General features: G+C 39.4%; 1 protein-coding gene across 2 annotated transcripts; it reads left to right on the forward strand.

Annotated features, from left to right (window-relative positions):
* The first annotated feature begins 137 nt into the window (after window positions 1-137).
* Window positions 138-14,497, forward strand: RAB2B (RAB2B, member RAS oncogene family). 2 transcript variants are annotated; one of them, XM_010949636.3, is made up of 8 exons: window positions 140-292; window positions 528-599; window positions 3,016-3,083; window positions 7,889-7,971; window positions 8,189-8,281; window positions 11,263-11,374; window positions 11,969-12,037; window positions 12,829-14,497. In XM_010949636.3, the coding sequence occupies exons 1-8, from the start codon at window positions 247-249 to the stop codon at window positions 12,934-12,936; spliced, it is 651 nt and encodes a 216-aa protein (XP_010947938.1). In that variant the 5' UTR covers window positions 140-246; the 3' UTR covers window positions 12,937-14,497. The 2 variants fall into 2 exon arrangements, with proteins under 2 accessions (XP_074221923.1, XP_010947938.1); XM_074365822.1 differs by lacking the exon at window positions 11,969-12,037 and having other exon boundaries at window positions 138-292.
* The last annotated feature ends 666 nt before the right edge of the window (window positions 14,498-15,163 follow it).

The following is a 15,163-nucleotide window of genomic DNA, read 5'->3' on the forward strand; positions in this document are numbered from 1 at the left end:
ACTGAAAACCTAGCTATCGCCCCCTGGTGCTTGGCGGGATAATGGCATGTAGGAGTGTGAGAGGCGTCCCTGGAGGTGATGTCTTGGTATTACCGTCGCTCAGACAGAAAGAGGATTTCGGGGGAGAGCAATAGAGACGTGATCTGGGCTAGAGGGGCCGGAGGTCGATAGATTGAGTGGCTAGAAGGACCGGAGGTAAGTGGCTGTGGAAATCGGGCGGACCCGGAATCCAGAGGAAACGGGACCATGACTTATGCTTATCTCTTCAAGTACATCATCATCGGGGATACAGGTAACCCGCGGGCGACAGCCCTCAGACTGTGGCGGGGATCCGAATCTCCCAAATCGGGCCGTGGGGGCGGGGCTCAGTTAGTGGGCTGGGCGATTAAGTGAAGAGCTGGCGGGGGCGGGGCAGGGCGGGCGGCCGGGGGCGGGGCTCGGGGCTCCCCTTCCCCAGTCCCGGACACCCCAACACGGGGCTGTTCCCGGGTCGCGTGACTCCTAGATCGCGGGTCCTCCTCTTTCAGGTGTGGGGAAGTCATGTCTCCTCCTGCAGTTTACAGACAAGCGGTTCCAGCCTGTCCACGACCTCACAATAGGTAAAGTACATATATCTGTCCCAGAATAGAGTATGAAACTTGACTGGCTAAAGTGGAAAGTTAGCAGCCTTTAGTGTTCGAAGTACAAAGTTACCTCTCCCCACTTTTGAACTAGTTCAAAGTTATGTTAAGTGAAGAGTGACTAATCACATCCTGATAGATAGGGAGGAGTGTAATGGGGAGTAAATTGAAAGGTAACTGTAGATTTAGAGATGAGCGTGAGGTATGGATTAGTTGTCGTAGGGATTTTCTTCCCCAAATGCCATTGGTATGTTTATGAAAAACCCCATCAAAGCGTTAACTACTTATTCAAAAGCTCACCTTGCTTTGCGGCAAATTAGTGCGAACCTCACATATTTTTCAAAGCAATCATAATATCCGTTTTTGTGTGTGTTGGAGAGGAAGAAGCAAATTGAAGAATTATCCCAAACTAGAGGTAGATGAAACTAATAACGTCTTTTAAAGAGAAGAGCATAATAGAGTTCTACAAACACACTGGTGATCCTAGAAAGTATAAACATCTTTCACACATTTGTGGTAAGGCACGGCCTGCTGAGGCTTTAGCAACCCCTGCCTCATAATCTTCATAATCCCAGCCCAAATAAAGAATATATATGTGAAACTAGTTTTCTTGCCCTGCAGATGTTTCTGAATAAAATCACTAGTTCTTATTGTATTGCCTCTTTCAAATCCCACCTTATGGAAATCTGAAGGTACTACTGCTCCCAAAGGATATATTTAAAGCCAAGTAACTAATGGGGTTAGAAAAGGATTTAGAGGATAGTATCGACAGGAAATTATTTTTGCAAATGAATATCAAGTGAACAGCCACACTGCGAGATGCTCGTGATACAGTGCTTAACAAGGCAAACACTGCGCCTACATTGGAAGTCCAGTGTAGGAGGTGGGGCTGGGAGCAGATACTGACAAGTAAATTCCTATTGCAAAAGGAAAAAAGAGGCTGCCACCTCTATCAGGAAAGGCTGAAAATGGAGGAATGAGCAAGAGTTAGCCAGGCAGAGGGGTTGTAGAGATGAGGGAAAAATGATCAGAGCAAGAGGAAATAACATGGGCAAAGGTTCAGGAATGACAGAGATCAGACTACCTTTGGGAAACTGGAAGTAATTTAATATGGCTGGAGCATGGAGTTTAAAGTGGACAGTGGCAAGGAATAAGGCTAGAGAACTTAGGGATGGAGTTTTGAAACACCTGAAGGTAGTGGGAGCAAATGACAAGTTTTAAAGCAGAGGAATAAAGTAATCAATCATGTTTTCCCCAGAGTCCAATACAGGTTTTGTTTCTGAATTCATTCTTTTATACCAAGATAAACAAAGCAGTTGGTTAGAAAATCTGTGTAATATATAAGGCTCACCAAATGCATAACTAGAAGAAGTTGCATAAAAGGAGACAAAAGTTTTATTTTTTAGTTATTCCCCATTGAAATTCCATTCCTGTTGTCCAGAAAGAAAAAAAAATCAATGATTTTTTTCAGTAACAATCACTATTCTTGATGAAACTGTGTCAAGTAGTAAGAAACAATCCTTTTTTAAATCTGTCTTATTGACTGTAGAACCTTTGAGTTGAGAGAAATTCTGGATATTGTGCATGGGGCCACTGAACAGGCACATTTCTGTCCTTCAGCAGAAACCAGATTAGTGCTCTTTCTTACTTGGAAATCAGAATTCCTGGAGTCAAGTACTGTATAAAAGTAGACAATAGGGGACATTGTCTGACTTATGACCAAGTATTTTTAATGTGAGTGACCTTTGATTTTTAAGTTTTGTCCTGACATTACCTTGAAAGAAGATGAAGTCCAGGTAAATCAAAACCTTTATTCAGACTGACTATTTCCATATTCCTATGAGGAAGGCTGTATTCTGGTGAACTCTGGTAATTACTGGGGGTCTGAAATATTTCATTCTCTAGAACCTATTTCTTAGATAGGCGCTTTTCTCAAACAAAAATTGTAGAATTGCAAGAAACAAATGTTGTTTCATAGAAAGGACTGGAGAGTGACTGAGAAAAATAATAGGAAATATTTTCCGAATTTTTCGAAGTTTTTTTAAACAGTTACAGAATTAAACATTACCTAGTCAGATTTAAGCATTAAATAATATTGTTTAAAAAGGTATTCACCTTTTCTATTTGACTTTTTAAGTAGTTTTAGCCCCATATCTGCTTTTTGGTTATAGTCCTGAGATCATAATCACCTAAAACGTAGTTTTTAACTCTAAAAGATTAAATAAAACTTCAAGAAACACAAAATTAATTGGAGAAAATAGGCAGCTGTAATGGGCTTAGTGGCACTGAGCGCAGACAGGATGAATCATTAGCACGTTGAGGAAAAGCATGAACCTCTCACTCAACATGCTGTTGTTCATGGAATCACATTCTTTCTCTTGGTCTTAACTGACAGGTGTGGAGTTTGGGGCACGTATGGTCAACATTGATGGAAAACAAATCAAACTACAAATCTGGGATACGGTGAGAGAAGACAAAAATTCTTCAGTCCTTGACTAAGATCCAAATATAACAGAAAAGGCCATTGAAGGGGCCAAGGGCTCTGAGGGTGGTGGGACTAATGATGGAGATGAGATGGGAGGGGGTGGAATGCCATACCTTTTTATTTTTGTTTTAAACTACCCAAGTAATTTATGTGAGTTTGTTCTAGTCAAAAAAATAATAAAAGTAAACCATCTAAGTATATAGAGTTAAAAATGAATGGCCCCTTTACACACGTAAACCTCTTCTTCCTTTCAATTTTGGTTTCTGCTTTACCAGACTAAACCACTATTAACAATTCTGTGTTTATGCTTTCAGACTTTTTCTCTGTATTTAGATGCATAAATGTAAACATATACAAATATATGGTACTGGTTTTGTTTTTGTTAGTTTTTACATGTTAGAATCATGGTAAAGTAGACCTAGCTGTGTGACTTAGGTTTTTTTCTTTAGTAATCTCTATGGTTGGAAGCTTTTCCACCTCAATACATATACATCTACTTCATCCCTTTTAACCATTGCACAGAATCACAGATTGTACCATAACTTATTTAACCATCCTCCCCTTCATGGAAATTTAGGTCATTTCCAATTTTTCACCATTGCAGAGTTTCACTGAACATTCTTATCTACTACACCTTTTTGAGATTTTCTGTGGAATACCTGCCCAGAATTGGAAAATCTGGGTCAAAAGTTATACATACTTGAAAACTGACAAATGTAGTACTGCCAAAATTTAGTTTGACTTAGTGTAATTTTCCTTCATCCGGAAAAATTGCTTTCAGATGCATTATTTCACTTGGTTTTTACCTTTCTTTTCCCCAAGGGAAATAATATCCTAGTCTATTTTAAGTAGAAGGGAGCTAACACATAGTTCCTGATATGCAGCTAAAATCTCTTCCTATTTTTGTTCACTTCTTATTTGATTCTATTTCTTCTCAGAACTTAAAGCTGAAGCCCTTATATCTACAACCAGTGCACAAGTGATTTTTCCTTTTTTGCTTCCCTTTTCCCTCCTTCCCCACCTCAAGACATGCAGGTTTCTGTCTTAAAAGTAGTTCTTTGCTATTCTAGGCCCTATTTTGTAGGGGGTCCTTTTCTGGTGGTCCCCAAGGTTGTTACCACTTTTGAATGCACTCATCGATCAGTTGCTTTTAACTAGGATGATTTCGTTGTATTTGCAAGCATTTTAATAATCTTTTGACCCCCTGATCAGATTCTTCATCTCACTATATTGGCTTGCCCTAATTGTAGAACATAGACTTCACATCTCTGATAGTGGTAGCACTAGCCGGATACCTCATAAACTTCTAAACTTGCTTCTTCTGTCCAGTTTCGTTTCTAGCCTTTTCTTCCCAGTAAAGCCGAGGAAGTATATTTCTCTATATCTGTTGCCAAGGTTAAGTTCATATATTTCTTAAACAGCTGCTACTTCATTCCCTTCTTTTATTGTTGGGGCCCAGGGATTCTTTGTCACTATTAACACAAGTTGGTATTACAACTCTCCTCTTATTATCCCCAGGGTTTTTATTTCCCAGAAAGGTAGATTTGGCCCCTAAAGAGGCCACAGGACAAATTCTGAGGAGGTGAAAAGAGTGAAGCCCATAGGTATCAAACCTGGTACAAGTTACATCCTGTCTTTTTATTTTTATTTTTATTTATTTATTTTTATTGAGTTATAGTCATTTTACAATGTTGTGTCAAATTCCAGTGTAGAGCACAATTTTTGAGTTATGCATGAATATACATATATTCATTGTCACATTTTTTTTTTCTCTGTGAGCTACCACAAGATCTTGTATATATTTCCCTGTGCTATACAGTGTAATCTTGTTTATCTATTCTGCATATGCCTGTCAGTATCCACAAATTTTGAAATCCCAGTCTGTCCCTTCCCACCCCCTGCCCCCTTGGCAACCACAAGTTTGGTATTCTATGTCTAGTAGCTACCAGTTAGTGGTATGGTCATGGTCATGGTCATGAGAGTGTCTAATTGTTGGCTTGCTGGCTTTTTCTTTTTTCCTGAAGTGGTAATAGGAGACACGGTGGATCATAAAATAAGAAAATTGAGAGCCACTGCTCTGTTGACAGGATGCTCAAGAATCACATGGCCTGATAGTCACTTGTGATGCAGTTGGCCTAGTTCTTTTCGGCTTCCTTTTAATAATTGTTTTTAAATAAGACTAAACTTTGTTGCATCATAGAAAGATACTAGGTTTCAGTGTACTAGGGCTTCCTACTTATTTGAAAATGTTTAGGGATTGCCATAAAGAGTATTTTTAAAGATATCAGGTTATCCAAAATTTTTTGTTGTCCCTGTTTTGGTTATTGATAAGGATTTAGGAAACTGTATTACTTTTTTTTAATTGAAGTATAGTCAGTTTACAATGTTGTGTCAATTTCTGGTATACAGCATAATAGTTCATACATATACATACATATATTGATTTTCATATTCTTTTTCATTATAGGTTACTCATATTACTTTTTCTTTTTGTTCATTCTCTATGTGTAGTTGCCCAAGTAACCATGCTAAATGAAGAGGCATTGTACTGTGACTAATATAAAATACTGATTAAATAATCCCAAATTCATTTGTATTTTACTTTGGAATGCATTTTGATTCTTAGGAAATGAGCCTATCTGACTTTGTAGGAATAGATACTCTATGTATCTTGAAACTGTATATAATGTGATGCTTCCACTTGGAGAAATTAGAAAGCTGTTAATTCTCTTTATCAAACCTCTGTATTAATTCTTTGCTGCTTCAGATTTTTTTTTTTTCCTCTGAGGATGGACAGAGATACCTCAGACTGGTGCAGACCAACCCAAATTGAACTGCTCACTCTTTCTAGCTTATTGGCTCACAAACTTAGGTTCAGAAACTGAATGAGATGAAGTATAGTGGTTTGGTTTTAAAAAGCATTTTCTGGGAGGAGGATATAGCTCAAGTGGTAGAGTGCCTGCTTTGCATGCATGAGGCCCTGGGTTCTATCCCCAGTACCTCCTCTAAAAATAAATAAACCTAATTACTTCTCCCTCTGACACTGCCAAGACAAAATAACTAAATAATACAGTAATAAAGAAATAAAACATAAAAAATAAAATGTTTAAAAAAACGAAGTTTAAAAAAAAAAGCGTTTTCTGATGGCCCACTGTTTTCTGCTGCTAAAGTTAAATGCTGCCTTCTGATTCAGCCATCACCCAGGACTCCTTCAGACCTTTTTTAGTTCCTAGAAGGCCACGAGGAAGGAGGGGGCTTTCAACTATAGCAGAAGAGGAGAAAAAGTAAGATAAAAGCAAAACAGGAATCTGACAATTTAAGGTGTAAAACTATTAGGGAATAAATGAAATTTACATGAGCTCTGGGAGGGAAAAGGCATGTTTTAAACCTTAAAGTATTTTTAATGTGACCAACAAAGTTCTTTAGAATTATTTTTGGATTTTGATGTTCTAACAGGTATGCAACTCATTAAAAGCTTTTATGATGCTTATACTAAGAGATTCTTGTATTGTTGTAAAAGTTACCTTAGAATTCGTGTGCCGGGACACTCTTCTCACACTCAAACTTGGGTTTAGATTTACAACTCAATGGCTGAGAAAGCAAACTTTTGTGCTACAAGGTACTAGACTGCTAAGTTTAATTATGGATTCAGCATTTTATAGACTTTATAACTTTTGGCCAGTTACTGAAGTTACACTTTGAGCCTCATTTTTTCTATCTGTATGGTCATTAGTACCATCACTATTACTGTCACCGTACTATGAGAAAGCTATTTATTTTCCCATGTCCACATCTTAGTTTTCCTATCTTTAAGTTATGAACAGTGGTATTCCTTCCTAACTTTTATGAAGTGATATGAGGATAAACAATTTCAAGAATGTGATAACTTTTCTAATAGGATAGATTCAACGCCCAGGGTATTCATATTTAGATGCTTTTGCTTCCTCTAAGGAAAAAAACCCCAAAACCTATTCCATCAAGAAAGCAAAAGCATCTAGTATAAGGGGGGCATCAATAAATCTCTCAGTTATAAATAAAACTTAATATCTTGGCCCCAGTTGGAAATGAGATTAGAGTGTGAATAGTTGGATGATTTTTTTTTTTTTTAAAGAAAGCTCTGTCCTGGTCCCTGGGCTCCTTTTCCCTGTTCCTTACTCCTATTCGCCATGACAAGATCCCAGCAAGGGACATCTTGAGTGTAGTCCTGCCTTTATTAGTGGAACTCTAAAGTTTAACTAGCATATGCCCAATTCAAGTGCTTTTTATCTAATTTTCTACATTGATCCATTGGAATGAAACTTGTGTTAGGAATTCTAAGATAATTTTTCTTTTTATAGATAAAGGAATAGAAACAGAAAAAAAGGGTTAATGTGATATGTTTGACATTGTGTGGGATTGAATATACTCTTGAGTTTTTAGTCCTATTTCCAGTTGTCTCCTAGGGGATATTGGGAAATGCATGGGGTGTCTTTGATTGTCGCACTGACTGGGAATGCTACTGACACTTAGTCACAGGGAGTTAGGGATGCCAATGCATTCAGCAGTTTGATGGACAGTCTCACAGGAAGAATTGACCCACCCAAAATATCAATTGCAGCCCCATTAAAAGAATTGATTTCCCACCTGGACTTTCCCTGGGCAGTCAGGCTTCCTTTCCCTAATTCTCTTTTCTTAATAGAAGTTCTTTTTAAAAATTAAGTCCTTTATGTTAAGTGATCAAGTCAGCCCTCTGGAAATAACCTGGTTTTGTTGGGGTTTTTTTGTTGCCATGTTGACGGGAAAGGCTGGGCAGGAATCCTTCCGTTCCATCACCCGTTCCTACTACAGGGGAGCGGCGGGAGCGCTGCTGGTGTATGACATTACAAGGTGAGTCAGAGCTGGAGGGGTGAGAGGGAGACTCTTCCCCATGGTGTCAAAATCGTTTTCTTTTCTGTCTACTGATTCTGGTAAGAATACTAAAGAGGAGTGACCTCTATAATATTTTTCTTTACACGTGTGACTTCCCCCTCTTCCCATACATTTGAAATTACGTTGACATTTTGAAATAGACCTCTGACCCACTTTCTAAACTTCTCTGCTTTAGGCGTGAAACCTTCAACCACCTGACCTCCTGGTTAGAGGATGCCCGGCAGCACTCTAGCTCCAACATGGTTATCATGCTGATTGGGAATAAGAGGTAAAATATTATTTGTATAAGTAATAAGTGTTAGGGATCATCTAGGTAACCTAAGGACATTGAATCACTTGAGCCCCAAACTTTTTTAGTTTAGGTACATTTAGTGTCTCAGTTAAAAAAAAATTATTGTGGTAAAACGTATGTAACATAAAATTTACCATTTTAACCATTTTTAAATGTACAGTTCTGTGGCATTAAGTATATTTACATTCTTCTGCAACCATCACCACCATCCATCTCCAGAACTTTTTCATCCCCCCAAACTGAAATTCTGTTCCTGTAAACACTAACTCCACGTTCCCCATCCCACCAGCCGGTAGCAACCAACATTTACTTTCTGTCTCTGGAAATTGACTACGCTAGGAACCTCTCATAAGTGGAATCATTCAATCTTTGTGTTTTGTTACTGGCTTATTTCTTTTGGCATAATGTCCTCAAGGTTTATCCACGCCGTAGCATGTGTCAGAATTTCCTTCCTTTTTGAGGCTGGATAGTAACCCATTGTATGTACTTACCACATTTTGTTTATTCATCCATTGATGGACACTTGGGTTGCTTCTTTTGGCTATTGTGAGTAATGCTGCTGTCAACATGAGCGTACAGATATCTCTTTGGGTCCTTGCTTTCAATTTTTTGGGATATATACTTAAAAGTGGAATTGCTGGATCTTACAGTAATTGGGTGTTAAATTTTTTGAGGTGCCACCGTGCTATTTTCCGTAGCGGCTGCACCATCCTAATATTACTACCAGTGATGACAAGGGTTCCAGTTTCCCCACAGCCTCACCAACATTTGTTATTCTCAGAAAATTTTCTATGGCAGCCATAAGCCAAAAGACATACCTACCTGTTTTGGTATTAAATAGTTAGATGTAAACAGTGTAACAAGTGTTTTGTCATAACAACTTAGTAACTGAAAAATGAAAAGCACAAATTAAAAGAAAAAGAATTTTTTATTTCATTCTTCAATAGCCACAGTTAGTCATTGATGACCTGTGTAAGCCTGTCGAGCACAGCACAGCTTCTCAAACCTGGGAATCACGATTGGACGCTTCCATTCTCCTTTCTATTCCAAATTGATTTTTGTGCTTCTTGTCACAGCAACTGCCAAAAACTCGGCTTCACAAAGATGTGCAAATGTTGAATGGAATCTGTCATAATCTGATGTTGACACTGCCATCTATATTAAAGCTTGTAATTCATGTTGTGTTCTGATGTTGAGGGTTGCTGTTTCCCTTGAATATTTAAGGTAACCCGGAGCACCCTTGTGAGTTTGTAGTCATGCCTTGTTTGAGAACTGTGACCACAGATTACATGTACTCATTTACTGATTCAACCAATTTATGGAAAACCTATTATGTCCTAGACACTGTGCCAGACCCTGAGTGAGCAGGGTGAAAACAAAGTCATACCCTCACTCCCATGGACAATCTAGTGGGGACGTAGATAGTAAATACAAAATGATCTGTATCTGATTACAAATTGTGATAAATGCAGCGAAGGAAAAAAGGGGCACTATCAAAGAGAGTAGCAGGGTACCTGTGTTTGATGTAGTGATATTTAAGCTGCAGTCTGAAGGAAGGGCAAGAGTTCAGTGGGCAGACTTTTTTAAAAAAAGCTATCAAGTAGCGGGGACAAACTCTGAAAGCCTTGAACTGGGAAGAAGCTTGACAAGTTTATAATGTTGAAAGAAATCTGGTATGGTTGGACTGAATCAAAGGGGAATGTTGCAGGAGGAGGTTGGAAAGGAAAGCAGGGGCCAGAGCTCCTAGCACTTGCAGGCCTGAGTGGGGAGTTTGGGTTTTATTGTTAACGCAGTAGGAAGCATTCAAGAGTTTTAAGCAGAGAAGTCACTTGATCAGATTTTAGAGGATCACCCTGGAGGGGAGCAAGTGTTGAAGTGGATCTCAGCTGCAGTAGTCCAAGTGAGAGAGTGGTGGATTGGACTAGGTTGATGACACTGGAGAGAGAGAAAAGGATGATTTTTAAGGCCTATTTTGGAAGTACCTCCCTTTGGGATGGATTAGGCATTCAGAGTAAAGGAGGAAAAGGTGTTAATGTCTTGGCTTTTGTCTTGTGCCACTTATGGAGGTGTGGAAGCCTGGGACAGAATCAGGTTGGGGGAAAATATCACATTCCATTTTGATGTACGTCTAAGGTGCCTTTTACACATCAAAAAGGAAATGAGGAATAGACAAATGGACAAACAGATCTGGAGCTTAGAGGAGCATCTGGGCCAGAGGTACAAACTTGGGAGTGTTGCCATTTGGAGGGATAGTTCTTCCCTGGTCGTCACACAGCTGATGAATAATACATATACATTTTGTAGTTTTGTTGTTCTTTAATGGACTTACTCCTTGATTTTTTTCCCATGGTGAAAAACTGGCTCTATCTTCCTATTCTCCCATCACATAATTTTATCTATATCATTTTCTCTGAATCCTTCTTTTCCCTGGTGGCAGGCTGCTATTTATTATACACATTAATAATGAGACTAGTGAGAGTTAAGGCGACTGTGTTCTCCTTATTCCTGGCTCTCTCTCTTCTTGTGGATTGCCTCCAGGAAAGAGGAAGACACTTACCACTATGAGATGGGAAATCTATGACTTTTCTACTTCCCAACAACTGAAATTTCCCTTTCCTCTTCTTTCCTTTGCTTTAACTGGATCTCACTCAAAAAAGAAGCATAGGGCATACGCCTTGAGTTACTATGGGGCTTGCCTAACCTTTTATAAACCCTTTTTTCTCTGTCATAGAGTAAGGTATTAGCCTCAACCATGCAGCAGCTGGCAAGAATCTGATCTGAAGATTTTCCAAGAGGCCATGGAAATCAGTAACCTTATACAAGAGAGCATCATACAGGATCTACATTCCTTATGGATTAACTGGCAGTTGAAACAGCTATGGAATTCTTTTAGAGCAAGTGTTTCTTCTTTCACTTGGATCCTTTTTTTAGTTTTCTCGCCATTTAATCTCTTGCAGTGACTTAGAGTCCCGTAGGGACGTGAAGAGAGAAGAGGGAGAGGCCTTTGCTCGGGAACATGGACTCATATTCATGGAAACTTCAGCCAAAACAGCCTGCAATGTTGAAGAGGTACTATTTCCAAAAGAGTAGGGAAAGCTTTTCAGAGATCATGCCGTATCTTGGTCCTTTTATTCAGAATTCTCTTCCCCTGTAAGACATGGGTAAGGAAAGGATGTCTTATGGTCATAGTGACCATATGTCTCCCTTTAAGGTAATTGTTCAATTTCTTTTTTCTTTGATTCCTAAGGTTTTACTTTTGTATCGGGTTATGTTAATTGGCAAGTATGGATTGACACTGCTGTTACTTGTGAGTCATTTTAGTTGGAGCATCTAGTGGGTTCTACTGTAGTCATTCCTAAACCTGATGTTAACTATATCTTCAGTAACTAACTGAGAAAAGAGCATGTTTTATCTGCGGAGGGTGCCAACCTAGGAATTCTAGGTACATCTTGTGTCAGTACCAAAATACCACATAATACCTTTTTTCTTTTTGAAACTACTCTCAGTGGCTTTTATAGGGCCTTTGGGGGACCTTCTGTATTTTTGCTCCATTTTTCTACTGGTTCCTAATTCACCTTAGAAATAGGAATAATATTTGTATTCTCCTTTCCTAATTTCTCTACCTAAACTTGAGCCTAATACCGTGATTCCTGTCTCCTTTAGGCCTTCATTAACACAGCCAAAGAAATATATAGGAAGATCCAGCAGGGTTTATTTGATGTCCACAATGAGGTGAGAAAGCCTGAGGGGGCGGACAGTTCACTTTGCTTTATCTTAAACAGGACAGGAAGCTCCCTAGAGTGTAAGCATTTCCTGTCTAACATCATACTATTTGAAGCAAGTCATACTTGGTTTTTTAATGTAGGTACACAGAAACCTGTCATCATTTTCTGTTTTTGCTCAAGTTTGAGACCCAGAATGCTGAAAGAGATTATTAGTTGGTGATCCAAAAGGCTTATATGTGTGGGAAGTTTTCTTCTCAACATCAGTTTTTTACTATTTCAGAGCATGGAGAAGGTGTGATTCTTAATTACTCAGCATGGCCATTTCTATAAAGCACATTTTGGGGCCAAAAAAGAGAATTATATGCTAATATGCTGCTCCTTCTCTTTTGCCTCTCCTACTCTTCCCTAATCACATCCTGATTCTGCACGCAGCTTTGAAACTGAAGTATAACAGTCACTATAAAATGGGCACAAAAGCCACTTCCAGTGATCTTCAGTACCACAGCTGGCTAGCATGTCTTTTTTTTTTTTAATGGAGGTACTGGGAATTGAACCCAGGACCTTGTGCATGCTAAGCATGCACTCTACCACTGAGCTATAACCCCTCCGCCCCCAAGTCATCTCATCTTTACTGTCATAGGTTACTGTCCCACAACAGTCTGACTAGGCTACATGGTTACCTGCCAAGGCCATGTCTGCTGTTAGAAAGTGTAATTAACGATTTTTCCTTTTATCCCTCTCCTTTCTCCCATTTACTTTCGCACTGAGATGGGAACTATTGCCTCTTTTCTTTTACAGGCAAATGGCATCAAGATTGGCCCCCAGCAGTGTATTTCAACATCAGTGGGACCCAGTGCCTCCCAGCGGAACTCTCGTGACATCGGGGCCGACTCTGGCTGCTGCTGAACATCTGGCCTGGACTCTTTTTTTCCTTCCTGGAACAGCTTCAGATCAATAGGCTTAAAGAAAGAGGTCTTACTTGCTTTGGCTGAGAAAAACCTCTTTTCAAGGTGTGACGTTTTGCCTTTCCACTTAAAGACCAGGGGAGAATTTGGGCCCTTACTGACCTGTCCTTCTTCAGGGACGTGAGCATTCCCTATAGATTAGGGCTCTTCTCGTTCTCCTATTTTAATTTCTAAAATGTTAGGATCAAAGCTGATTGTCATGGTAGTTCAAAAATAAATTCTTTTATAAACATACACAATCTACTCCCCACCAAGAATTAGTAACAAAGGTCTAGGACATTCTGCTTGAGCACTTGAGATTATTGGGATCTGGCTGGCCTTTGGACCAGAGATCCTCTGTCTGTGGATTTCATTAAGCGTTTTCACTTGCCATTTCATAAGAGTTGTTGAAGGCAGTTCCTTCTCCTTGAACTGCTCAAGGATGCTGAATACTTCTCCACCACCCCATTGCTAGTTTCTCTGTCTTAGAGTAACTACAGAACTTTTGAGACCATTGGAGTTGCTCCTCAACCTGTGGCCACTTGCTGTCATTACCTACAGAAAATATCTTTCCCTGTTCATTTTGTTTTAGGGACCAGACCTAACATAGTAGTCAGTGTCTTTCACCAAATAGACTCCTCCTGTTTCTTCACACTCACTTCTTAATGAGACCTATTTTGACTTTGTGCTGTAATCAAGCCAGTCTGCTTACTGGACATGACATACTTGCTTCCACTTCTCTGCCTTTGCACATGCCCTACTCTCCACTAACATTATACCCAAAGTCCACATTTTTCCCCTTCAGAAAGCCTCCTTTGACTGACCTAGGGACTTCTGCACAATTATTGCACAGTATCCCGTAGCTTTCACCTGTTGTTTATTCATGTGTATATTTATTTGTATTTATGTTACTTTGTAAATATGTTTTATAGTTGCTTTGTGTGTGGAACCTGTCTCCCCATATAGGTTGTAAGCTCCTTGAGGGCAGGAACCATGTTATCCCTCCACTTTTGTAAACCCCTTCCTCCACCATTCCCTCACAGTGCCTAGTGCTACACATGTGATCACTGAATTTGACTGACACACTTAAAGACTGGGGACAGTTTTATTTTAGGCTGCAGAGGAAACAAAAGGCCTTAGACACATCTCTCTGTAATTCTATCTCAGTCTCTTCCACCTGCTTACCCTGGATTCTACATTGCTCTTCTCCCTCTCCTGTCTCTCCCTTCCCTGGCTCTTTGCCTCCATTCCATGTGGCATACAGGAAGGCTGCCTGCTTCCGAGCAGTCAAATAAGTGGGTACTTCTCCAGCCATTCTCCTTTTCAAGAGCATATGATACTATCCTAGTCCAATTTGCCTTTGCTTCACTCATTATGCAGCTTCCTGGGTGAGTTGCCGCATCATTTTGCCCTGATGTCCCATTCTCTTCCACAGCGCTGAGGTCTCGTGAGTTTTTCTCATCTTTTTTGGTTGTTGATGAATTGTTTCATTATTAAATATATGCATGTATTCAAGCTGCTCATATTTCATGTGTCATTTCGATTGTATCCCAAACATAAGTAGATATTTTCCTTCTAGGGAATTGTATCAAAGGTATTGGAAGAAGCCTCCTTGAGATACATTCATTTTCTACGGGGTTCTGCCCCGAGTAGTAGTAGTGATAGTTAACACTGCACCACAGGAAATTTTAAGACATTTGGAGTGTTGCTTTGATTATGGTTTGGTTTTGTTTTTGAAAAATCTTACCTCATTCCAGAAAGGATTGAGGCTGTTCAGTTTGGGGTTGGCCTTCTCCCTCACACCAGGGACAAAACTAAAGTAAATTACTTTATAGTTAAGAGTTTTTCTTTACCAACCAAAAAAATCTTTAGTGATGGAGAGGCATCAGAGCATTGATCAGAGATAGCATTCAGCCTAGAGCTGCTGCTTTCAGAGTCATTGAAGAATTCCATTTTGATATTTTGGAGCCTATCTTTTTGATCCAAATCCCACAGCCAGTTCTATGATCCAAACCACTCGTATACTCTATACCTGGGTGTTTCACCAATTTTAAGGGAAGCATGCGAAATAAAAGTATCTGGGCAAATTCATGATCTGTGTTGATCATTACTGAGGTTCTGAATGAAATGATCATGAAGGATTAAAGAAAGTGGGTCTCCCACCACCATGTGAAAAAATGGTAGTTTTA

The sequence above is a fragment of the Camelus bactrianus genome, chromosome 6 (genome assembly GCF_048773025.1).
Source record: "Camelus bactrianus isolate YW-2024 breed Bactrian camel chromosome 6, ASM4877302v1, whole genome shotgun sequence".
NCBI lineage: Eukaryota > Metazoa > Chordata > Mammalia > Artiodactyla > Camelidae > Camelus > Camelus bactrianus.